Source organism: Hylobates moloch, unplaced genomic scaffold, assembly GCF_009828535.3.
Source record: "Hylobates moloch isolate HMO894 unplaced genomic scaffold, HMol_V3 SCAFFOLD_5, whole genome shotgun sequence".
NCBI classification, from domain to species: Eukaryota; Metazoa; Chordata; class Mammalia; order Primates; family Hylobatidae; genus Hylobates; species Hylobates moloch.
The window spans coordinates 78,505,443-78,532,344 of NW_026652280.1; the positions used below are offsets into that span (position 1 = coordinate 78,505,443).

Below are 26,902 nucleotides of genomic sequence, written 5' to 3' on the forward strand. Positions count from 1 at the left end.
AGGTATGGCATTTCACCATGTTGGCCAGGCTGATCTTGAACTCCTGACCTCAAGTGATCTGCCCACCTCACCCTCCCAAAGTGCTGGGATTACAGGCATGAGCCACTGCGCCCAGCTGGTAATTTATTTTGCTGAACAGAAGAGTTTTAGTTTGATTAGGTCTCAATTGTCAATTTTTGTTTTTGTCGCATTTGCTTTTGAGGGCTTAGTCATAAATTCTTTGCCTAGGCCAATGTCTAGAAGGGTATTTCCTAGGGTTTCTTCTAGGATTCTTATAGTTTGAAGTCTTACGTTTAAGTCTTTAATCCATTTTGAGTTAATTTTTGTATATGGTGAGAGGTAGGGATCCCATTTTATTCTTCTGCATATGGCAGCAATATCGATTGAGTAGGATATCCTTCCCCATTGTTTATTTTGTTGACTTTGTCAAAGATAAGTTGGTTGTAGGCTGTGGCTTTGTTTCAGGGGTATTCTGTTTCATTGTTACCACCTTTTTAAAAGAAATCAGGTACTGTATATTAATAAGTCACCCAATTGAACTGTTTATTCTTAGATAATTTACTGGTGCTAAATGACTATAGCATGCGAATTATGGGCAAGAGAAACAAGAGAAGCAATGCCTGGAAAAAAATCCTTAAATTGTGTAGTCGTCCCCAAATGAACAAGGAAAGAGCAGAAATCCTTAATTTCTGAGATAATGACAAATGGAAACGAGCTGGAAAATGTATTTGAAGCATATTAAAAAATGGAAATAAGTCTTGGAAAATGGGTATTTATATATATATGCACTCATATATATGATATATAAGCTTATATATCATACGTATGATATATATGTCCTAGCACTTTGGGAGGCTGAGGTGGGCGGGTGCATCACCTGAGGTCAGGAGTTCGAGACCAGCCTGGCTGACATGGTGAAACCCCATCTCTACTAAAAATAGAAAAATTAGCCTGACGTGGTGATCGGCACCTGTAATCCCAGCTACTTGGGAGGCTGAGGCAGAATTGCTTGAACCTGGGAGGCAGAGGTTGCAGTGAGCCAAGATCGCGCCATTGTACTCCAGCCTGGGCAACAGAGCAAGACTCTATCTCAAAAATAAATAAACAAATAAATAAATAAAGCACTTCTTCAAAACAGAATTACAACTTTTGAAGCCGTTTCCTTGTCTCTAGCTCTGCCAATATAGATGAACACACACACAATTAAGTCCTAGATAGGTAGCTAAAACAAGGTTTTCATTATATGAAACAAATCTGTGATTTCCCTCTTTTTGTTTTCTTTGTTTCCTCCCTAGGCTTGTTTCCTCAGTTTCTATTATTAGAGCAAAGGTTGGGGACAGAACTCTCCCATACACACACACACACACACACACACACACACACACACACAAATCTCTTTGGTTGCCCAATTTATTGTTAAACAAGCAAAAATAATCTTTGTATAAAATAATGTTTTTTCCATTTTCCAGTTGCTCAATTATTATGTGTTGAATAGCTAAAACTTAGAAAACAGAGAGGCAAATAAAAAAACCCAATCACCAATAATTCTGCACACAGAGATCACCACTGAAACACTCCAGCATGGACAATATTATAATATCGTCGTGTACTTGCCTTCATTCACTTGGAGTTGCCTTCATTCACTCACTTCATTCATGTCCATCATGAACGTCTTTTCACGTCGGTAAGAATTTATCTTCAACATGACTTTTAGTAACTTTTAAGTATCCCATCATATGGATGCACCAGTTTGTCCACTGTCTTATTGTTGGACATCTAGATTGTTCTATTTTTTCTCATATTGTAAACATTATGTTATGTGAGAGCACTTTACTCACCACCCCTGAGATTTCCTTCTATTACAGTGACAGTCTTGGCCTTTTTCTGGGATAGAGAGAGTTACCTACTAGATAAGTTTGAAATGAGGACCTGGGCCTGTGTGGCCCACACCCCCTTCTCCTAGGAGCCAGACTGTTACCAGAGAGCAGGTACTTGCTCTGAGATGCTCAGATGGGAGGCTTGTGCCTGGGCAGTTCAGTCTATCTGATTCTGGGGTTCAGTTTTAGGAAGTGTTTTGTGGCTGTACACCTAAGCTCTTGTCTATAGTAGTTACAGCTGACCTTTTGATTCTTGTATATTTATGTGTCCTCATGTATGTATATATATATATATAAATTTCAGAATTGGGATTTTTTTTTGGCCAAAGGTGTGTATATTTTAGGCCTGCTTTTTTTTTTTTTTTTTTTGAGATGGAGTTTTGTTCTTGTTGCCCAGGCTGGAGTGCAATGGTGTGATCTCGGCTCATAGTAACCTCTGACTCCTGGGTTTAAGTGGTTCTCCTCCCTCAGCCTCCCAAGTAACTGGAATTATAGGCACGTGCCACCACACCAGGCTAATATTTGTATTTTTAGTAGAGAAGGCTTTCACCATGTTGGTCAGGTGGTCTCGAACTCCTGACCTCAGGTGATCCACCTTCCTTGGCCTCCCAAACTTCTGGGATTATAGGCATGAGCCACCATGCCCGGTCATTTTAGGTCTTTTGATACAAATTTTTGTATTATTCTCTAGAAAGTTTGTACCAGTGTTCACTCCTACCAGTAGAGATTAGAGTTATGTTTATCTTTGAAAGCTTAATTTTTTTCAAGATCTATATCTATTTATCATATAAAATATATAATATGTTAAATTATATATAATCACATAACAAATATTAAGTTATATATAATCATGTAAAATATATGATATATTAAATTCTGTATAATATATTGAATATAAGTTAACTTACTACATATGTAAATGATCTAAATATATATTTTAAATATGAATTTAACAAAAAAATTGGAAATGGAAGGAGAGAGTTAAGACATAACATCAATTACCAAGTTTTGAACCATCTGGGAGTTTTATATATTGAAATGTTTGGCCATTTCATGTATACATGTATGTATATACGTGGGCATATTCACATTAGGCAATTTGAAAAGGAGTACTTGGTATGATAAGAAAATATGAAATTTAAAAAATATATCATTTGTAGAAATAGGGATTGTTCTATTTAATTAATCAAGAAATCAGAATGATATCCAAAAATATCAGCTACTCTCCCTTTTCCCCTCACCTTAGGTTTAAATGATGATTGGCAGTCATTGTGTTGAGAAGCTGAAAATTTTATTTTCATGAGTCATAGATGTTGAGACTCCAGTGAACTTTGCATTTTTATTTTCCATAGTGGTTTTCCATGTTATTACCGGGAATATGGTAGCATCACAGGCATTCACTTTTTTGCATAGATTTAAAATGAAGTGGAAAAAATTTCACCCATCCTTTGGAGATGTTCGATAGAAGCTGAACCCACCTCTTCCTTAGTACTGTGTGAAATTGGCTGTGATGTGCTCGTGGTTGAAGGGTATGTAGTCAGCAACCCCTGGAAATAAGCAGAGAATAACATGAGGTGACTGTGGTGCATGTAACCACCTCTATTCCCCAAGGGATGCAGTGAGCTAGATGCACTGAATCCACTAAAATTTTTTAAAGGAGTAAAATCACCCTAGAGAGAAATAGACGGTTTGATGATGAAGAGAACATGAAACTGAGATTTAGGGAGTTCTTGTTTCCAGTCTCTGGTCACCACTTCATGGAGTAAGTCTTTGGGTACACTCTTTAAGATGTGCGAGTCTCTTTTTCCTCACATACAAGATTTTGTTAATAATATTTACTCTGAAGAGTTATTTTCAGAATTAGGAATAATGACCGCTGGGTACCTAGTACAGTACCTGACACAGAATAATTGTGCAATAAATGGTGGTTATTGTTAAAATGGCTTATTTAGGCCAAAATTAGGGCATTGAAGGGAGAACCTCCTGTTCCTTTTTGAAGATTTTGTAAGACTTAAGAAAGAGCAGTGAGTGGAGAATTTTTGTCTTTCAGAACAGGAAAGATAGATGATGGCAATATCTGTTACCTTTCAGGTAGCTGGGCAACAGAAAGAATGACAGTTTCAGGCCCAAATATTTTTGTTTCTCAGAGGCCTTTACCATTCTTTCTCCCAGGGAAGAAAAGTAATTGGTAGACATGAGAATATGCCTGATTTAAGTTCCTGGGGCAATTACTTTCTTTTTCTTTTTTTTTTTGAGATGGAGTCTGGCTCTGTCACCCAGGCTGGAGTGTGCAGTGGCGCAATCTTGGCTCACTGCAAGCTCCACCTTCTGGGTTCACGCTATTCTCCTGCCTCAGCCTCCCAAGTAGCTGGGACTACAGGCACCCGCCACCACGCCCGGCTAATTTTTTTGTATTTTTAGTAGAGATGGGGTTTCACCATGTTAGCCAGGATGGTCTCGATCTCCTGACCTCCTGATCTGCCTGCCTTGGCCTCCCAAAGTGAATTACTTTCTTTTTTAAAAAAAATTCTGGGTATTTAAAAAATTTTTAATTTTTCTGGGTACATAGTAGGTGTGTACATTTATGGGGTATATGGGATATTTTAATAGAGACATTTCTTGGGATGAAGGTGATGGGAAAACTAATAATAATGATGATTAGTATTTTTGAATACATGCCATGCAAAAAACATTGTATTAATCATTCTAAGTATATTATTTCCAGTCCTTACAATAACCCAATAAATGATTAATGCAATTTCCATTTTAAAGCTGTGGAAACTGGCTCACAGATTTACTACTAATGTAATGCAGCTACTAAATAAGAGAAAGAGCTTCTAACCAAGTCCTCTGTGACTCCAAGATCTTTATTATATGCTTTGCTACAAATCCACAAATTCTGACTGGCAAGATTTTGCTAAATACATGATAGACTCTAAGAAAAACATCTCCTCCACTGTAATATTGGATAATGAAGCATCTTTACCAAGCCAAGTGGCCTTGGGTCTAGTGTGACTTTATTTGGCTTTACATGTCTCTGAATGGTGACAGTTAACATCAGGTTAACTAGGTAACATCATGCTTAGACTAAAACCATACAGCAATGCTCTTTAAATTGGGGAATATTTTAATATGTGTGCAAAAGCTTTAACAAATGTTAAGGTTTTGCTGAAGTCTGAGTTTTATTCTTCCCACTTTCTCCTAATTTTTTGAGGGGAAACATGCACCAACATCCATATGCAGGCATTCCTCTCTTTGGAGATTTTTTTAAAAAAGAAGGTGAAGCATGAATTTTGAGTGAAACTTTTGTGCAAAGCACATTTGTCCTAGAGTTTGGAAACCTGGGTTTGATTATCCACTTTTACATTCTAGATGCATGCCTTGTACAAGACCCTTTAATGTCTCTAAGACTTGCTTTCCTTCTCTGTGAAAAGTATTATCGCTGCCTACAGAATTAATCTTTCTCTATGTAATGGTTATATATATATATATATACACAAAATATATATGTATATACATATATAAGCAATCACTGTCTATAGAATTATTGTTTATACACATATGATCTCATAATTATTAAGTGAATGAATGAATAAATTAAATGAAAAAATAATTAAGGAATGTAGCCTTCAGACTATGGAAGATAACGCCTATGCCTTTTCTTCCCTCACCTTCATTCAAAGGTGTTACGCCACTAAGGAACTGCCAGTATGTCTTGTGATTAACATTTTCAGCGATATTGTTGATAGAAGAGACGAGAAGGCCCCAAGATGTCATTGTGGTTTCAAATCTAAAAAAAAAGTTTATATATGATTAACATCTCACTTTAGGTCAGGGAATAAGGGGTAAGATGAAGGGATAGAGACAGTCAATTAATTAATTATTTAATTAATTTTTTAGAGACAAAGTGTCACTTTGTTACCCAGGCTAGTGGTGAGATCCTAGCTCATGGCAGCCTCGAAATCCTGGACTCAAGCAATCCACTCGCCAGGATAGAGACACTTTAAATGCTTCAGATAAATGCTTCAGATATTTTAAATGATATTCTCTTTTGAGCATGATTTTATCTGATAAAATGATCAGATAAAATCAAATGAGAAAGTGCTTTAACCAGTTTACTATTGATGGGCATTTAGGTTGATTCCATGTCTTTGCTATTGTGGATTGTGCTGCAATGGACATGGATGGAGGCCATTATCCTTAGCAAACTAACACAGGAACAGAAAACCAAATACTGCATGTTCTTACTTATAAGTGGGAGCAAAATGATGAGAACACATGAATACACAGAGGGGAACAACACACACGGGGGCCTATCAGAGGGTACAGGTTGGGAGGAGGGGCAGGATCAGGAGAAATAACTAATGGGTAGTAGAATTAATACCTGGGTGATGAAATAATCTGTACAACAAACCCCATGACACAGTTTACCTATGTAACAAACCTGCAAATGTACCCCAAACTTAAAATAAAAGTTGTTAAAAAAAAAAAAAAGAGAAAATAGGCTAGGTGCAGTGGCTCATGCCTGTAATCCCAGCACTTTGGGAGGCTGAAGAGGGCAGATTGCTTGAGCCCAGGAGTTCGAGACCAGCCTTGGCAATATGGTGAAACCCCATCTCTAACAAAAATACAAAAATTAGCCAGTCTCATAACCTGATCTCAAAATAAATAAATAAATAAATAAATTTTAAAAAAGCAAACATGCAAATGATTAATGAATATGAAATTACTTCACTTAGAATGAAATGAAATGAAAATGAATGGATTTTGAAAACACCTATTAATAATCAAGTTAAAAAAATGTAAATTCCCCCAAATGGGTAAATAGTTATATGAGTGATGGAATGAATATCCAAGATTAAATATTTGGAAGCCGTGAAAATATTTGTCAGTAATTTTCAGTAACACAGGAAACTACTTATGCAATAATATTAAGTGAAAATATGAGATACAAATTTTACATGAAATATCTGTCTGTCCCATGTATATGATGGATCACACCTATTTGTAATATGCATAGAAAAAAACCTACAAAAGTTATAAAAAATATTAACAGTTGTGATATTGTGTGTGGACTGTAGATGATTTTTCTTCTTTATGCTTTTTCCCTCAAAATTTCTGCTATATGTATTTATTACATTTATAATCAGAAAAAGAAAAATTAGGCAAAATTAAAGCTAACTTCAGAGAAGCAAAGTACGGTATATTCAGAGGGTTTTAAAATTAAATATTTTTGGGCCAGACACAGTGGCTCATGCCAGTAATCCCAGCACTTTGGGAGGCTGAGGTGGGTGGATCACCTGAGGTCAGGAGTTCGAGACCAGCCTGGCCAACATGCTGAAACCCCATCTCTACTGAAAATACAAAAATTAGCAGGGCATGGTGGCGGGTGCCTACAATCCCAGCTACTCAGGAGGCTGAGGCAGGAGAATCACTTGAACCCGGGAGGTGGGGGTTGCAGTGAGCCGAGATAGCGCCATTGCACTCCAGCCTGGGTGACAAGAGCAAAACTCTGTCTCAAAAAAATAAATAAATAAACAGTTTTGAAGTGCAATGTTTATCCTGACCTGTCTATGGAAGTTAAGGAAGTTATGGAGTTGTGCAGTAAGCAGCAGACACAATGTGCTCAACAGAACCAGGTGGAATAGACCCCCACATGGCATCACTCAGTTGTCAATTCCTTAGCCTTTGTCAGTATTCCCTCTTGATATCTTCCTGAAGAATTTGGATCATCTTTTCTTTGAAAAAGAAAAGATGCTTTTTTCCTTTCCATGACTTGGCATTTTTCCTCCTCTCCTCCTATAGCTTAGACTTCTCCATGTTTCTTTACTGCTTCCTCTTTTTGCAAACTATAAACATTCCCTAAAAGTTAATTTTCTCCTCTGTGATTTATTTCTGTATTTCCCCCTACCCTGAGAGGGGCATGGAAAGAACATGAGCATCAGATTCAGTCCAACCTGGGTTCTGCTCCCAACTCTATTAGTTATGTGTTATGTGATCTTAGGAATATTATTAACTTCTTGGGGCCTAAGGGTTCTATCTGTAAAATGAGAATAACTAAATATGTCTTATGATTTTATTGGGTGCGTATATCTGCTACCTACTGCATGGATTCTTGACTTAGGTCATCACCTCTAAGAGATGACTGTCCAATTTTTTCTTTGCCTGTTGTGACCTCTTTTCCTAGTACTTCCTCTATGCTTCCAAAAGCCTGCCTTTCTTTTTCTTTCTTTCTCTTTCTTTCTTTCTTTCTTTTCTTCTTTCTCTCTCTCTTTCTTTCTCTCTCAATTCCTTCCTTCCTTCCTTCTTTCCTTCCTTTTTTTTTTTTTTTTTTTTGAGACAGAGTCTCACTCTGTCTCCCAGGCTGGAGTGCAGTGGCATGATCTCGGCTTACTGCAACCTCCACCTCCCAGGCTCAAGCAGTTTTCCCATCTCAGCCTCCCGGGTAGCTGGGACCACAGGCATGCACCACCATGCCTGGCTAATTTTTGTATTTTTAGTAGGCATGGGGTTTCACCATGTTGGCCAGGCTGGTCTCGAACTTCTAACCTCAAGTGATCCACCCGCCTCAGCCTCCCAAAGTGCTGTAATTACAGGTGTGAGCCACTGTGCCTGGACTATACCTCCAAAAGCCTTCTAAGATTCCTATTTCAAATGCCCACCATTAAACATATCTAAGGAATTTAATCCCTTTCTTTGAAAGATATTCTTCTTGACCGTTTAATCAATAGTTTTGAAGCTTCTTTCTCTTGACCTCTATGTCCCATCACTCACAGAGCTTTGGTGTGGGTCCGTGTATCCCAGAGGAAGTCATCGTCACTTCACAGCTCCATTATTGGAGTCATGTCCTACGTTTTAGCCTTGTCTCCTATTCTCATGACCTAAGCAACATTTTACAAAGTGGATTTTCTTACTCAAAGATTGCAAAATGCAGTCCAGTCTCCTGAACCTGGTATTTCAAGACTTTTACACTGTCAGCCAACCTGGTGTGTCCACCTGGCCTATTCATTGGCCCCAAATTCGTTGCTCAGTCTTATCGCAAATGCTTTGTTCTGGCCATTTCTTTTCTTTTCTTTTCCTTTTTTTTTTGAAACAGAGTTTCACTTTGTTGCCCAGGCTAGAGTGCAATGGCATGATCTCGGCTCACCTCAACCTCCGTCTCCCGGGTTCAAGCGATTCTCCTGCCTCAGCCTCCTGAATAGCTGGGATTACAGGCATGTGCCACCACACCCAGCTAATTTTGTGTTTTTAGTAGAGACGGGGTTTCACCGTGTTGGTCAGGCTGGTCTTGAACTCCTGACCTAAGGTGATCCGCATGCCTTGGCCTCCCAAAGTGCTGGGATTACAGGCGTGAGCCACCACGCCCGGCCTGTTCTGGCCATTTCTTTTTCTGAATTTACCTCTTCCCACATCTTCCTAAATAGTACCTATTCTTTGTGGTTCAAAGCTACAAAGTCTCTTTTGCCTATTCTACTCTGCCATGGACTTTCGAATCTCCTCTGAATTTTTGTTTTTAAAACTTCATCATACATTGACTTGTATGATTTAAGTTTTCCTGAGAGCCTTACCTATTTATTAGATTGTAAGCTGCTCAAGGGGCTATTTAAAAAAATCTGTTATCAAAAGGAAAAAAAATTAAGAAAACAGGATGGATTAAAAATGGGAATTCAAATCAGGCCTGGAGAGAATGATGAATGACATTTGTAATACTCACTTGAACATAGGATTTTTGCGCTGTGCTTCTTCTAGGACAACAAGTAACACTGACCCACTTTTCACACTAACATCGATGGTCTTGTTGAAGAGCAGCTCAACCCCCCTCAGCTGGTTATTTATGGTGTATATGACAGTGATGTTAGATGCGGAGGTGGGGCCAGGGCCAGGGTTGCTGGGTAGAGTTGGTTGTACCTCATGATCTGTGAAGGGCAAAGAGGCCACATTTGTCAAAGATTATGGGGTTTGTATCATAGGTGCAAAATCTCTGTTATTGGCAACTCACCCCAGAAGACATTTCAAGAAAGTAATGAGTTTCATACCATTTAACAAAGTACTTGGACAACTAGCATAGAATTCCAGCAAAAACTCCATAGCCACCTTGTTAAGGTTGGGACATCACTGGGAAGCAGCCTAAGGGGTTGAGTGAATGTGGTAGTGTTTGGTAGGATTGGGATCAGTTTGCTTGATTTTGGTCTCCACATTCTGCATTGAGATAGACAAGAAACTTATTAATCGCTTCTTGTCTTAGGAAGTTCATGCAATGCAAGAGGAATGATGCTTTATGTCAGCATTTTATTTAAAAAAAAAAAAAAGAGTTTGAGGAATCCATACCAAACACTAGTAATCTCTGGAGTGATAAGTTTTTATGCAAGACTTCCACTTTCTAAACACGTATTTCTGTAATGTTTGAATTTTAAATGTCTTTCAATTATAGCATAATTGGATAAAATATATTTTTAATTAAAAAGTGGTATGCTAGGTTTCCACTCCATCTCATTGTTATGTTGCGTGCATTGAGCTTTCATATTTAGATCTTTAAGGCTCGACTTAAATATGAATTCTGTTCTTCTCCGAAGCCTCCCAAACAAAATCAACAACTGGTCACTATTTTTCTTTTTTGCATTTGCACTGTGTGTGGCTTTAACTTCTATTTAATACTTACTCGATTGTCCCAAATATTGTAGTTTTTGTTTACACATCTGTCTTCTGACTTTGCAAAAGGCAGATATGATAAGATATGCATAGTGTTTGATGGTACATTTGTCAAATGAATAAATGAAGCTATATATGTTATTTGATAGTTGGGACCGTGGAGCTTCTCCTACCTCTAGTATCCCACAAAATGCTTTGCACATAGTAGGAGCTGCATAAATATATGCTGAATGAAGTAGATATGGGGCTGAGTTCTGAGTGCAGGAAGGTATGTCTGTGTGCTAGCACACACTCTTAAGGACTGGGAGTCAGATGTGCTCTGCCCACATGGGAATAATGGACATTACAAGCCTATATACCACTTAACATTGATCCACATGTCATTTCTGGCATAAGTTGCTGCTTTATGACATAAGGAGAGGTGGATGTCTTACCAGGGCTACAAGTGACCTGGGGCACATCTAGGTATGTCTTGCCTTTCAGGGAAGGGAGGATTTGAGCAATGGACATGGGGTTGTGGAATTTCCCCTGCTTAATCTCATCCAGTATCATATCCATAGTCGTCTTGCAGTTCCATTCCTTTTTAGGTGGCTCAGGTGTTACAGAGAGAGCCTGGGACACAAAGACAGAAAGAGAGAGAGGAAGAGAAATTAGGCATAGCTGAGAGTTGGCTCTTACATGTCTTAAGAGATAAACTTGGTCACTAATCATTGTGATCACGTAGTCACCCAGAATGCAAAGCCAATGCTATGTAAGGTTTGGAACACATTTGTCTTCAATGCTATGTCCCCACCACTTAGCACAGTGTCTGTCAGACAGTAGACACAGAACTGTGCAATGATCAGATCCAGGGAACACTATTAGGCAGTCATATTTACGAACGGCTCTTGAATGTAGAGTGAGGGTGAGAGCTGGGCTCCAGAGGGAGCTTTAGCCTAGGATAATCTAGCCACATAAACGGAGTAGACCCCTTGTTTTATGTTGTCACGCGCCCCCTTTGGTGGACTTTTCCCTCACTTTATGCTTGCGTCAGGACTCTCAGAGGCTCCATAACCCTGGCCCAGGATGGACTCATGACCTGGGCTGGGCTGATGGTGGTCACCATCCCCTTGATGACAGTGATTGGTGGACACATGTACTAATCAGAGTCATTCCCTAACATACAACGACATTGGGAGACCGAAAGATTTTTTTTTTCCCTGCTAAGGTTATTCAACTGGGACCACGCAAGTAAACAGTAAGCTGCTAGTGACCATCTTGCTCAGCCACTCTGAAGAAGCCTGCAGCAGGAAAGAATGAGGAAAATCAGGGCTGGACAATGAAAAAAGAATGGCTCCTGATATCATGATTTGAGCCCTTTATTCTGGTTATTCCTGAAACCACCTAATTCAGCCCTAGACTTCCCAGTGTATGTGAACAGTAAATCCTCATTTTTTTTCTTGAGCTAAAAGGATTTGGGTTTCTGCTACTTGCAAAATGAGTCTTGAGTAATACACCAAGCCATTCAGCCATTCACCTATTTTGCTGCGTTATCTCTCGCATGAAAAAAATAGAAATAATAACTTCTGCTATTGTTGGGGGAGTCATTTGCGGTTCCAAGGGGCTAATGTATAAAAGCATTTCGTGATGTGTGATGTGTGGTGTGGAAGCTGTCATTATCACCTCCCTTCCTTTACAGTGCTGATTATGGCCACCACAGCATGTTAACAGGCTGAGATTGTTAATGACTGGTTCACCTGAAGATTGGAATAGGAAATGGGAGGAGAGAGAGAGGAGTCAGAAATGGCTGTCTCAGCTAGGGTCAGTATGCACAACTGGGCAGTTGTGACACAGACGACCATCACTGAACCTCAGCATCTATGAAGCATGGCTCTGGGCAGAGGCCACTTTACAAGGCAGTTAGTTTAAGGGCGTCAGGTGGGTGCTCCTCAGCAACAACATCTGGTCCACTTGTCATATGCACCTCCCAAATTTCACTAAGCAAGATATATTCATTGGGATTACACATCACCAATGATGTGAGAGGATAACACATTAAGTGGTTAGACATCATTAATAACTTTCCATCAAGAAGTTTATCAGTTCTCTTTTCTTTTCTTTCTTTTTCTTTTTTTTTTTTTTTTTGAGATGGAGTCTTGCTGTGACGCCCAGGCTGGAATGCACTGGTGCAATCTCGGCTCACTGCAACCTCTGTCTCCCGGGTTCAAGTGATTCTCCTGCCTCAGCCTCCTGAGCAGCTGGGATTATAGGTGCCTGCCACCACACCTGGCTAACTTTTGTATTTTTAGTAGAGATGGGGTTTCACCATATTGGCCAGGCTGGTCTTGAACTCCTGACCCCAAGTGATCTGCCTGCCTCAGCCTCCCAAAGTGCTGGGATTACAGGTGTGAACCATCACGCCTGGCCTATCAGATCCATTTTCAAAATAAGCGCCTATCAGAGGAGCTTGAAAGCAATAGGATATTCACGGAAGAAAGATGAGAAGTTCTGGAAGAGGAAATGCCTCATGAGCGTCTTTGGGTAGGGATGAGCGTGGCCTGGGCCACTGGAAGTGTACTGACTTCTTGGAAGAAGGTGAACAAAGGCTGAAAAGGAAGTTTACTAGCATCACTGCTCTGCTGAGACAGATCTTGAACAATTGTTAAGCATGACATTATGCATGCATTTTTTTGCATACCACACTTTATTTCACCTAATTGCAACCTTATTATTATGGGGAAAATAAAATTTGGGGAAATTCAATATTTGTCTGAGATGGTGGCAGGTCTGGGAGTCAAACCTAAATTGTGATAGTTCCAGAGCCCTTTGATTTTCTATATCAGAATATTTTAGATTAGGAAAATATTATATATTAGACACCTATTGATTCCAGATTTCAGGATGCCTAAGTAAGTTCCAGATAGAGGCAGTAAAAAGGGTAGGGAGAGATTATGTATTCTGACAAGAAATCCACATGGCCTGTGGTACTTGGATCTAGACAGGGTCCTGCCTTTTGATAGGAAAAGCTTTAATTCCCAGGTACAGCTTATCAGAGTGTAATTGGCAGGTGATAAAATCCAAACGGAATTCACAAACCAAGTCAGCAAAAGTAAACACTTTTCTGTCCGGTGCTAAATTGAAGCAAGGTTATTTTTAGAGAGTCACACATAAAAAAAAAAATCCCCAAGCCATCTTTTGTATCTCTTCCAGATTGCCTTTTTCTTTCCAAAAAGCTTCTAGACCAGAGCGCTGGGAATGCTCATTTAAAATTCAGCCATGAAAAAAACAGGGTTTTGTTCTATGACAAAGTCTCCCTGACTGTGACATAGAAGTGAACTTTATTTTTATTAGTCACTTCTATACTTGGTCCATTGAAGTGGAAATTATTTTTTTTTGCTGTTATGTTTAACATGAACCAATTCTTAGGCTGTTTATATTCTTTTCTAATGTTTAATGTATGAAATCTCAATACTAGTCTCTACTGTTTTCCCCAGGAGACAATTTCTTTCTAATAGTTCGCAACTATGTTAGGTTTAGGGCTGGCATCATCATTCCATGATTCTCCCTTTCCTGGGCTTTCTGAGTTGAAGAGTCCCTGGTCCTATTAATCCCCATAGGACATTTTGAGACATTGGAGCTCAAACTTCTCAGTTGGGATTAGAGGATTCAGCCAGAGATGGCTGCTATTTTTTGATTCTAGTTGGTTATTTCTGTCCACTACCATTGGTGCATCTGTCTTCTATGGAGGCAGCTGCCCTAATCAACTAGAGTAGGGTGGGTTGTTGGATTTGGAACTATGAATACCAAGCACATCTTACAGAATCCAGGCTTGAGAATGCATGCTATTAAAGCATAGAATTGAGTATGGACTTGGCTGACAGATAGATCTGCTTTACCATTTACTATGGGTTTTTGTGAGGCTGGGTCAACTTTAGGTTATTTTCCTTAATCATTTTGAGTATAAACTTGCTATTTTTAGATCAAGGTAAAACACTGAAAAAGAACACTTGGCTGGTAAGATTGCATCAGAAAATTGTATATTTTTACAGGGCCTGCTTTAATATTCTTATTATTTATACATCAAAATTGTAGTAGTCTGTAACTATTACAAATAAACTGATCATTATTAATAATAAATTAATATATTTCTTGATTTATTTGTTTCATTTTTTTTCCCAAGGAAGAGAAACGAGTTCATATAGATTTGTTTTCACACTTTACGTAGGAGGTAGGGAGGAATTAACACTTACCTGCATTTTACCAGTAGAGAAACTGAGGCCCAGGCACCACAAAGAATATATCTCAGGTCATACTAGCTGGACTTTCACAGAGATGTTAGTAGAAGCCTGGCCTCTTGGTTCTGCCATCCAGGCTTATTGGCAGGAACCCAACCAAGAGCATCCAGCACGTGTTTACCTGCATGGCGAGGCCAGTACTGTAGATGTCTCCTATGATGCCATTATCTTTGATCTTCATGCTGATTTTCTCCACAATATCCTTTAGTACCTGACCAAACAGGGATCTGTAGCCTTCCTCTGAACCTACAGGGATCTTGTTGTACATACAGGTCAGAGCCAAGGTTGCCATTGCTCCTGTGTCTGTGAATGACAGAGGGGATAAGATCACCATAGTCACCATCACAGCAATATGAACAGCTGACATTTATTGTGTGCTTATTATATTCTGGCTCCATGATTTTATTTGCTCCTCAGAACAACCTATAAAACAGTACCCCCTCCCTTCCTTCCTTCCTTCCTTCCTTCCTTCCTTCCTTTCTCTTTTCTCTTTCCCAGGCTGCAGTACACGTGGCTGGCTGCAGACTGCCTGCCTCCGGCTCCCAGGACTCCCCGGCAATCCCTGGCCTGCCCTGCAGGCTGCCTGGGATTGCCGACGCGCGCCACCGCTCCTCCCTGGTTTTTCTCCTTTGGCTGGAGGCGCGGTTTCGCCATGTCGGCCAGGCTGGTCTCCAGCTGCTGACCTCGAGTGCTCTGCCCGCCTCGGCCTCCCTAGGTGCTGGGACTGCAGATGGAGGCTCGCTCACTCGGTGCTCGGTGTTGCCTGGGCTGGAGTGCGGTGGCATGGTCTTGGCTCGCTGCAGCCTCCGCCTCCCAGCCGCCTGCCTTGGCCTCCCAGGGTGCTGGGATTACAGCCTCTGCCCGGCCGCCGCCCCGTCTGGGAGGTGGGGAGCGTCTCTGCCTGGCCGCCCATCCTCTGGGTTATGAGGAGCTCCTCTACCCGGCTGCCTCGTCTGGGAGGTGAGGAGCGCCTCTGCCCGGCCGCCACCTCGTCTAGGAAGTCAGGAACGTCTCTGCCCGGCCGCCCATTGTCTGGGATGTGAGGAGCGACTTTGCCTGGCCGCCGCCCCGTCTGGGAAGTGAGGAGCGCCTCTGCCCGGCCGCCCCGTCTGGGAAGTGAGGAGCGCCTCTGCACGGCCGCCCCGTCTGGGAAGTGAGGAGCGCCTCTGCACGGCCGCCCCGTCTGGGAAGTGAGGAGTGCCTCTGCCCGGCCGCCCCGTCTGGGATGTGAGGAGCGCCTCTGTCCGGCCGCCCCGTCTGGGAGGTCTACCACGGAGGCCTGAAGCAATGTGGGGGCAGGACGTGGTGGCTCACGCTTGTAGTCCCGGTACTCTGGGAGGCCGAGGCGGGTTGATCACTTGAGGCTGGGAGTTCGAGACCAGCCTGGCCAACATGGCAAAACATATGAAAAATGCAACTGACCAACCAACCAACCAAGCGACAACAAAACAGGTCTACCCTGGAGTCATACTCCAATTTTTTCTATTTTCCTCCCTTTCTGATCCTTTATCCCACTTTCTTTTTCTTCCTCTTCCTTCTCCTTCTTCTTTGTCAAATAGAGGATTGAGTTATTATCATTGATCCATACAAAGTCCCTCTCTCATTTATTTTCTTTAATTCCCACCCCCCATTTCTATTCCCCGTCTTCCCATGTGCAACCTTCCTAATATGTTTGATATGCATCTTTTTGTATGTATGTACCTTTAGAAAATGTTTATTGTTTTGTGTGCAAAAATAAATTAAAAATTTAAAAAACAACAACAACAACAAAAAACAGTACCTGTAATCATCTCCATTTAAGAGACAAAAAATGGAGGCTCAGAAAAATTGAGTAAGCAGCAGGGCCAAATATCCATTTGAAAGTTGCATAACTTCATTAATGGTGCTAGTGTTACTGACAACCAGAAGCAAATAAGTCCAAATTTTTGGAGGCAGAGATGCCCCAGAAATGTGTGAGGTTCCAGATGTGAAAGGGGGACCAGTCTGTTCTTAACCCCCAGGGAGGATCCTAGAGCAGTGGTTCACCTGTTTGTCTGACAGAAACTGAAACAAGAGAGGTTGCTGATGGGGCATGCGTAAGGGAGTGAAAACCTGAGATAATACTATTGCTTAGAGAGTTGGCAGAGGAGAAAAGGTGACCATGAATGCGGGCTGTGACAGTGGCCCCCACAGAGAAGGATCATCATCCATAGAAGGGGACAGAAGGAGGACATGATGTTGTAGAGGGAAAAACTTCCATTCACAAGCAGCTATATGCTTGCAGAACAAAGACGCAAGGTGGTCCCCGAGTTTCCATGAAGGGAAACATCATGAGTTAGGGTTCTGAGAGTAGCTGTTTAATGGAGAGAGGATATTTGGACGTAATGAGGAGAAGCATCGAAAAGAATGGAGTGTGGGAGCATCAGTAGTGATTAAAGAGAGGATGCAGAGGAGAACTGAAGCAAGACATTAATATTTAATTTGGGAAGAACTTCTGACTTGAATGACATGACTATTGTTCCCAGCGGAGATTCTGTAGCTGCCAGACATACCAAGTATTATCAGTTGTCTTCGTTTCTACATAATGCTCCCTCCCTTTCCTTCATGTACTCCTCAATTCACCTGCCTAACAAATATCTGATAAGTATCTCCCATCCACAGGCACGTTCACGTCCTTAGCTCCTCCTCCATGGAATGCTCTCCTTTCCCACTTCCCTGCCAGCTCCACCATTCAGTGCATGATGCCTCTGATGTTCCCAGCTGGGGGTAGTGGTGACCTACTCACCTACATTGAAGGGAGAGGAGTTGGCCAGCAGGGTCTTGGCAAAGCGGACGGCTATTGGCAAGGTCGCCTCAGAGTTCTTCTGGCACAGTGCCAAGATCGCTAGACTGGGCCCATAGAAGGCTGATGCTTCAGTGTTGGGGCCTCGGAAGGGGACAGAGAACCTTCATCAGACTCACATTCACCACGATGAGGACATTTGCAAAGAAGGAAAAGCCAAGCCTTTGAAAAGGAAATTGCTAGAAAACCTGCCCCCAAAGAGAGACACAGCATAGGCAAAGAGCAATTTCAGTGTTTTTCAAAAGAATGTCATCAGGCATCTGCAAAGAATAGAAGGGATGACTGTGTCTTCAGACAGGCGATGGCTGGACAAGCTTGTTTCCTTGGGATCATGACCTTTTCTAGTTCATTTTGGATTGGAAATGAATCTTTCCGTTGTGTGATTATCAGAAGGACCAGAGTGAAGGATACGTTGTGTCTCTTCCCTAACTTTCCTTTCTCTCCACCCCCACCCTTTTCCTTTCTGGGTTTAAAATTCTTAGGAAAAACCATGTGCCTGCCTCTTTTCTCCCTTCCAGTCAGGTCTTACTGGAAGGTGCCCAGTTCTCCATTTGTCTTTGTAGAATGGATACTTTATCCCCAGCGTCTCGGCAGGAGGAGGTGAGGGCCATGATGACGAGGCCAAGCTGCCCAATGGTTAGATCTGCGGAGAAGAGAACACAACAGTTAGACAGAGACATCCTCAGGGGACAGCTCTCCGGGAGCCAGTGATGAGTTCTCTGCTTTTTATCTAGAGCATTTTGACTTTTTAATAATATGAGCAGTTCTTTGATCTGTCTTTCCAAAGGAAAAAATATGGAAGAATACGTAAGGGAATATTTAATATAGTGGCCTCTGTGTAACTTGATGACTCTAGTATTTGGTATTTGAGAATCCCTGGTATATGATTAGAAAAGCAGCAAAATACTCATAGATTTATATACAGAAATTTACAGTTACAAAATAATTTAAACTTTATCTAACTTGAGCCTGCAGGCAGCTCCTGGGAGATAGGCAGAACAGAGGTTTTATCATTATTATCATTGCTATTAGTAGTAGTAGGGTTATTGTTATTAGAATCATCTGCAAGGTGAGGCTGAGCAGTATCCAGTGACTTGTCTCAGATCCCAGAGTTATGACGTGGCAGAGCCAGAACCAGAAGGCTGCTCTTCCGACGTCTAGTCCAGAGCTCTCCCTGCTTTACTGACCTCCTCCATGAATGCTCTGACTTCACACGTGTTTCTTTCCAGGTACCTTCCAGGTATGTAGGGAAAGGTGTTTGGGTAGTTTATTTACAGACAGAGGCAGCATTGGGGTGGGAAGGACACTGAGTTGGGATCTGGAGGTGGTGTGTGATGTGTGAGATTCAGGGAGAGTGCCAGCGGCTCAGATGTCTCACCGTCGATGTCGCTGGACATGAGCTGGTAAGTCAGGAGCTTTTGGGCCTTCAAGTTGTAGGCTCCGGCCAGATTCATGGCAATCAGGATGCTGGGGTTTGGGTAGGCTGATGAAGTCACCGAGTTCTCCATGAGTACTTGTATTCCATTGACCAAGGGCTCCTGTGCTGAGGGAACGGCTGAGAAGAGGAAAGCCATTTACTCACCTTCTAACCCTCATTCCTTCTCAAAAACATTATCCCTGTGTCTTTGATTTTGTTTGTTTGTTTGTTTGTTTTTTGTTTTGTTTTGTTTTTGAGATAGTGTCACTCTTGTTGCCCAGGCTAGAGTGCAATGGCACGATCTCGGCTCACTGCAACCTCCGCCTCCCAGGTTCAAGTGATTCTCCTGCCTCAGCTTCCCGAGTAGCTGGGATTACAAGCACGCACCACCACGCCTGGCTAATTTTTGTATTTTTAGTAGAGATGGGGTTTCACCATGTTGGCCAGGGCAGTCTCGAATTTCTGACCTCAGGTAATCCACCCTTCTTGGCCTCCCAAAGTGCTGGGATTACAGGAGTGAGCCACCTCGCCTGGCCGTCTTTGATGCCTTTTAGGAGAACACTTGGTTAGCATTAGTATCCTAAATGACTAAAGAGAAATGGAGAAAATGCTGAGATTTTACTTTTGAGGATAATTAGTTTCTACATCTTCTCAAATAATCCATATCCTTAAGAAAGTGATTTTTAAATTTAGTAACTTCAAGCAATATGGCTCATGACATTTCTCGTAGTTTCTATCACTTTCCTGGAAATCACTGATTTCCTTGCATTCATTTTTTCCCTCACTCTTTCATGAAGAATATTAAAGATTTGGGATATAATTTATCCTCAGTGAGTACCAAAATCTCTCACTACTATGTAGTGGTGTCTGGTCACAATAGCCACTAAGTGTCTGTCTTTGTACCATCAACCATTATTCCTGCAGTAGTACTCTCATCTCTATTATTTTTATTTATTGATTTTTTGAGACGGGGTGCTGCTGTGTCATCTAGGCTGGAGTGCAGTGGTGTGATCATAGCTCACTGCAGCCTCGACCTCCTGGGCTCAAGCAATTCTCCTACTTCAGCTTTCTGAGTAGCTGGGACCACAGGTGCGTGCCACTGCGCCCAGCTAATTTTTTATTTTTATCTTTTTTTTTTGTAGAGATGGAGTCTCACCATGTTGCCCAGGCTGGTCTTGAACTCTTGGGCTCAAGCAATCCTCCTGCCTCAGTCTCCCAAAGTGTTGGGATTACAGGTGTGAGCCACTGCACCTGGCCCCATCTCTCTTAATAAAAAACGTATAGACTTGCCTCTCAAAGAACTTATGCTATTAAGTCAGGAAAGATGAACAGCACACAGACACACTCAGACTTACCCATTTTGGAATTCCTATAGTGATTGCTATTTTCAACCACTTTCTCATCAGCAGAGCTCAGTGTCAGAGGTCACAGCCCCTTCCCCAGGGCAACTGCTTCCCTGACCTCCTTGGAAAAACATCATACTCACAGCATGAACTCCGGGTCTGGGTACTAGTCCCAGCCGTAGCCCAGAGAAGGCTCAGAAAGTAGAGAGCAAACCAGGCCATTTCACTCTCCAGTCTATGTCTCTCATCCACAGGTACCGCGATTTGCAAGTGGAATATTTCTTTACCTTCTCTTATATGTGCTTCCCTTTGTTGAATAATCTGTCCCCAACCCAGCCTCTCCTAACTGCCCCTGTGCTGACCTCTCCTTTTCTGATACAAGTAAGTAAATTTTCATTTGCTTATCTAAGTTTGCCGACTATAGACCCTCCAAGGTGTCTGAAGGTGACTTCTAGGTTACACAGTCATATGAGAAACCTGGGGCTGGGTATGCAGTGAAGGCAATGTTGAGAAAATGTCCTTTACCAAAGGCCTGGGTCAGACATCAGGAAGTTTGGATAATGTGCTAGTATCAACAAGACTTCTTCTAGCCCTTCTTGTATCCAATCAGTTACCAGGCTGCTTTTTAGTAACTACTTCACTGGGATTTAGGCCATTCATAGGCATCAGCTCATTTTATGATCCTAGGCACCGGCTTTACAGCATGCCCTTTTAGGCTCTCAGGCAGGGATCTGCCAGGTGACATCTGGCTTTATGAAATTAATGATGTCTACCTGGACCTGGATTCTAGCCTAGACTCTTTGAAGTTGTTTGACTTTAGGCAAGAAATGGACCTCGGTTTCCCAGAAATGGTTTTGTTTGATTTCTCTTTCCTTATCTGGAGATAAAAGCCATCTCAAACACCCAAAGCTTTCAGATATTATCTTTTAAAGTAAGTAATTAGAAAATGTGAGATCCATTAAGTATACGTATTTCAGATGTGTAGCTATATTATAATGCAAATTATACTTCTTTTTAAGGGAGAACTGAAAATGTTATCTTGAAATTATAAAGAAAGGAGCTTTTTTTTTTTTTTTTTTTTTTCCTGCCTGTAAAGTAGCTCATTTGAAGGGGAAATTCTCCAGTGGCGCCCATCTTAGCATAAAAGTCAAAGCCCTTTTCATGACCTACAAGGCCTTAGAAGATCTGGCTCCTGGTTTCCTTTCTGACCTCAGCTCCAGGCGTTTTCCCCTTTGCTCACACTGCTCCCATCACACAGAACTTCTTGTGCCCCTTGGACATATCAGCTACCTTTGCACATGATGTCCCCTGAGCCCAGGACCCTCTTCTTTTAAATAGCCTCATGATGGCTTCCTCACATCCTTCATGTCTCTGCTCAGAGGTAAGCTTTTAGAGACGCCTTCCCAGGCCGCCCTACATAAGATCCTATATCCTCACCTCCACTGACACCCCTCATGCCCCTCGCCTGCTATAACTCATCGCCCTCTGTCGCACTAAGTGTGTAGTTGTTTATCATTTGTTTATCTCCCTACTAGAATGTCTGCTCCACGAGGGAGGGGCTTTGTCTCTTTGGCTCACTGCTCTATCCTTAGCCCTTACAACACTACCTAGCTCACAGTAGAAATAAAATACTTTTTGAATGAGTGAATTAATGAGCAAATGTAAGACATGGGTAATAAAGCATTTTTCCCCCTTGGGAAACATGGGTGAGTTTTGTGAGATGAGAGCACAGGGTATGTATTGGGGTGTGCTGGACAACTTCTAACATGGCCCTGTGTTTTCACCTCCCAGTATTCATGTCTTGTGTAGTCCTCTTCCCTAGAGTGTGGGCTGGCCTGGGGCCACATTCTATTATAATGAACATAATGCAGCAAAGGTGATGGGACGTGGTTGCAAAAGACCGATTTCCCTCTTGCTTGCCTTCTCTCTCTTGCCCTTCTTGCTCTCCTGAAGGCAGCTGCCAAGCGTGAGCTGCCTTATGGAGAAGCCCACATATGGCCCCTGAGAGTAGCCTCCAGCCAATATCCAGGGAGGAAAGAACCCTTCCCCAGTGAGCTTTGAGATGAAGGCAGCCTCAGCTGATATCTTGATTGCAGCCCTGGGAGAGACCCTCCTAAGCCAGAGGACCCATGTAAACCCTCCCTGGATTCTTGATCCACAGAAACTGTGGGATAATAAATGTTGTCTTAGGCTCCTAAGTTTTAGAGTCACTTGTTATGCAGCAATATATATCCAATACATGGCATATGGTGGAAGATGAGGCTGGAAAGACAGTTGGCATCTACTTGGTGGAGAGCCTTGTATGCTGTGTGAAGGAGTAGGAGACAGAATAATGGCACTGCCTACACACCGCCAAATGCCCATGCCCTAATCCCTGGAACTTGTGAACATGTTACATGGGTTATATGGCCAGGAAGAATTAAAGATGCACATGGAATTAAGGTGGCTAATGAGCTGACTTTAAGAGAGGAAGGTTAGCTTGGATCGTCTGGGTGGGCTCAACATCATCACAGAGGTCCTTGTTAGTGGCGGAGGAAGGCAAGAGCGTTAGAGTCAGAAAAGCAAATGTGATGTTAGAGGCAGAAGTCAGAATGATGCAATTGCTGGCTTTGTTGGTGTACAGGGGCCATGAGCCATGCAACGTGGGCAGCCTCCAGAAGCTGGAAAAGGCAAGGAAATGGATTCTTCTTTACAAGCTCTGTTACTAGGGCAGCCCTACGGAAATAGCTGGGAAGGCTCCTTATTTTCTTAAACCGTTGCTTCCCCTTAGCCTTTTTATCTATAGGTGCCACTGCTTAAAGAGCTCCAGATTGCCCAGGATGCTGCAGGAGCTTCATGATCCCTTGCCAAATACCAGAGGAAGATAAGACCTGCATGAGACCGGTGCAAACCAGAACCGGCAACCCCTAGTTACTTTTAGATCATTAACATATCATTATAATACTAGATTCCTCTCCCTTAAAAGAAAATTGCTGCCATTTTGTGTACATGCGAGGTATGAAGAATTATGTCTGGGGACTGCACCTGCGTGTTTGGAACTCCAGCCTCGGCCTGCTTACATACCTCCCCGCCCCATGTCTAACTCTTGAAAATTCCCCTGCTTTCCATTGCTTAAGGAGAAGGAGTCTTTAGAGCAAAAGCTCCCTTTCTCCATTCCCTGGCCAGTGAATACAACCCAATTGCTTTTGTCCAATTGCATGTTCCGTCTTTGTGACCCATACAAAGTATGGAAAGAACTTGGTTTACTGGTGCCACCTCTAGAAGGAACACAGCTCCTTCAACACCTTGATTTTAGCCCAGTGAGACTCTGACCTCCAGAACTGTGAGATGATAAATTTGTCTTAAATAACAAAATCTGTGGTAATCTGTTGCAGCAACAATAAGAATCTAATACAGGATTATGAGTACAGTATGGTGCTGACTTTGGGTTCCAGGGCCTGCTCCTGATCGTCCTGAGATGATCCACACACCCTTGGCCTGCCAGCTCTTTAACCACTCACTTCCTTGTATTATAAATTACCATTTACAACCAGGACTGCTGCAAGATTGATCATGACACAATTGTTGCAGTTAGTAAATAATTCCCAGAACAGGAACCACACAGGCCGTACATTTCTTAACAGGGATATTTTGACAGTCCTTGGTTAACTATTGACTGGGATGATGTGTTCATTTATTTCCTTGCTTCTCCTGTGCCTAATATTTTGGTATCAAAGCACCTAGACTCTCTGGACATAAGTAAGGTTTATTTGTGGTGATTATTCTTTGCTGTGGCAGCAAAAGGAAGTTCTTCTCTTCAGACTCAGTTCAGGTTCTGTAATAGTCTTAAGCTGTAGGAGCTTCTTGTAAGGCAAGTGTGGCCAATCAGGTTTCTTATTTTTATTTTTATTTTTATGTTTTTCTGAGTTGGAGTCTGGCTGTGTTGCCCAGGCTGGGGTACAGTGCTGTGATCTCAGCTCACTGCAACCTCCGCCTCCCGGGTTCAAGTGATTCTCCTGCCTCAGCCTCCTGAGTAGCTGGGATTACAATTGCCTGCCACCACATCTGGCTAATTTTTGTATTTTTAGTAGTGACGGGGTTTCACCATGTTGGCCAGGCCGGTCTCAAACTCTTAACCTCAGTTGATCTGCCCGCCTTTGCCTCCCAAAGTACTGGGATTACAGGCATGAACCACCGCGCCTGTCCTCAGAACTAGGTTTCACAGGCCGATGTTAGTGGAACCCTAAGGAGTGTTATTTCATGTCTGCTTCTGAGATTAAAGGCATTTATATCAGACAGCAATGTTACTACATTATACTTTTTTTTTTTTTTTTTTGAGACAGAGTCTAGCTCTGTTGCCCAGGCTGGAGTGCAGTGGCGCATTCTCGGCTTACTGCAACCTCTGCCTCCCAGATTCAAGCGATTCTCCTGCCTCAGCCTCCCGAGTAGCTGGGACTACAGGCACAGGCCAACACACCTTGCTAATTTTTGCATTTTTAGTAGAGACGAGGTTTCACCATGTTGGCCAGGATTGTCTCGATCTCCTGACCTCGTGATCCACCTGCCTCAGCCTCCCAATGTGCTGGGATTACAGGCGTGAGCCACTGCGTCCAGCCTACATTACACTTTAAGACCTCTGGCTGGGAGAAACTCGGCTCTCTCTGTTAGAAATAAAGGCTAGTAGTGCTAATTGCTAGTATGCAATTCTGACATTTTGCATATTTCTCACCTGAAACCAGTATCCTTCAATTTCACATAGCTTGTATAGGCTACAAACAGATCTGAGCACTAACAGCACCAGGGATCCTGGAAGGGTAACATGCCTCCCAGCTTCTCTAACTTAGCTTTATTATTATTATTATTAATTTTATTTTTAATATTTGTGGGTACACAGTAGGTGTATATATTTTCTAACTTGGCTTTAAAGATGAGACACAGACCCAAGGGATAGAATCCATTTCTGTCCACTCATGAGTGTCATGTGTTACACCCAGTTAATGAAGACCAGGGCAGAGTTGAACCTGAGCATTGAGTATCAATAGCAGAAAGCAGTATGTTGGAAGAGGGTTGAATCTCTGACTGTGAAGCAGTGTCACTGGTGAAGGAGAGGAAGCTAGGATGATCATGAAGAAAACACAGGAGTAATGAGGAAGACGTTATTAAAACAATTTAACTGGCCGGGCACGGTGGCCCATGCCTGTAATCCCAGTACTTTGGGAGGCCAAGGCGGGTGGATCACCTGAGGTTAAGAGTTCAAGACCAGCCTGGCCAACATGGAGAAACCCCGTCTGTACTAAAAATACAAAATTAGCTGAGCATGGTGGTGCATGCCTGTAATCCCAGTTACTCAGGAGGCTGAGGCAGGAGAATCACTTGAACCCAGGAGGTGGAGGTTGTGGTGAGCTGAGATCACACCATTGCACGCCAGCCTGGACAACAAGAGCGGAACTCCGTCTCAAAAAAAAAAAAAAATTTAACTAATTCTACCTGAAGCCATTTTTCTTATAAAAATTACTTTATTTTAAACTTTTACTTTAAGTTCAGGTATACATATGCAGGTTTATTATGTAGATAAACCCATGACATAGGGGTTTGTTTCCAGATTATTTCATCACCCCAGGCATTAAGCCTAGTACCCGTTAGTTATTTTTCCTGATCCTCTCCCTCCTCCCCACCCTTCACCCTCTCATAGGCCCTAGTGTGTGTTGTTCCCCTCTATGTGTCCATGTGTTCTCATCATTTAGTTCCCACTTATAAGTGAGAATATGCAGTATTTGATTTTCTGTTCCTGTATTAGTTTGCTAAGGATAATGGCCTCTGGCTCCATCCATGTTCCTGAAAAGGATATGATCTCATTTTTTATGGCTGCATAGTATTCCATCATGTATATGTACTGTATTTTCTTTAAAAGTCTATCATTGATGGACATTTAGGTTGATTCCATATTTTTGCTATTGTGAATAGTGCTGCAATACACATACATGTGGTTTATATTAGATTTAGATGTAGAATGATTTATAGTCCTTTGGGTATATACCCAGTAATGAGATTGCTGGGTTGAATGATAGTTCTGTTTTTAGCTCTTTGAGCAGTCTCCACACTGCTTTCCCCAGTGGTTGAACTAATTTACACTCCTACCAACAGTGTATGTGTTTCTTTTTCTCCGTAACCTCGCCAGCATCTGTTATTTTCTGACTTTTTTTTTTTTTTTTTTTTTTTTTGAGACGGAGTCTCGCTCTGTCGCCCAGCTGGAGTGCAGTGGCGCAATCTCGGCTCACTGCAAGCTCCGCCTCCCGGGTTCACGCCATTCTCCTGCCTCAGCCTCTCCGAGTAGCTGGGACTACAGGCGCCCGCCACCACGCCCGGCTAATTTTTTTTGTATTTTTAGTAGAGACGGGGTTTCACCGTGGTCTCGATCTCCTGACCTCATGATCCGCCCGCCTCGGCCTCCCAAAGTGCTGGGATTACAAGCGTGAGCCACCGCGCCCGGCCTATTTTCTGACTTTTTAATAGTAGCCCTTGTGACTGGTGTGGCATGGTGT

The 26,902-nt window shown here is 42.2% G+C and overlaps 1 protein-coding gene across 1 annotated transcript; it reads right to left on the minus strand.

Moving 5' to 3' along the window:
• Window positions 1-3,151: 3,151 nt before the first annotated feature.
• Window positions 3,152-20,649, minus strand: CBLIF (cobalamin binding intrinsic factor). Its single transcript, XM_032151814.3, has 9 exons — window positions 20,525-20,649; window positions 19,000-19,176; window positions 18,151-18,264; window positions 17,565-17,705; window positions 14,922-15,103; window positions 10,961-11,138; window positions 9,592-9,793; window positions 5,549-5,667; window positions 3,152-3,424 (listed from the first exon to the last, which is right to left on the minus strand). Exons 1-9 carry the CDS (start codon window positions 20,601-20,603, stop codon window positions 3,363-3,365), a joined length of 1,254 nt encoding a protein of 417 aa, XP_032007705.1. The 5' UTR covers window positions 20,604-20,649; the 3' UTR covers window positions 3,152-3,362.
• Between the last annotated feature and the right edge of the window lie 6,253 nt (window positions 20,650-26,902).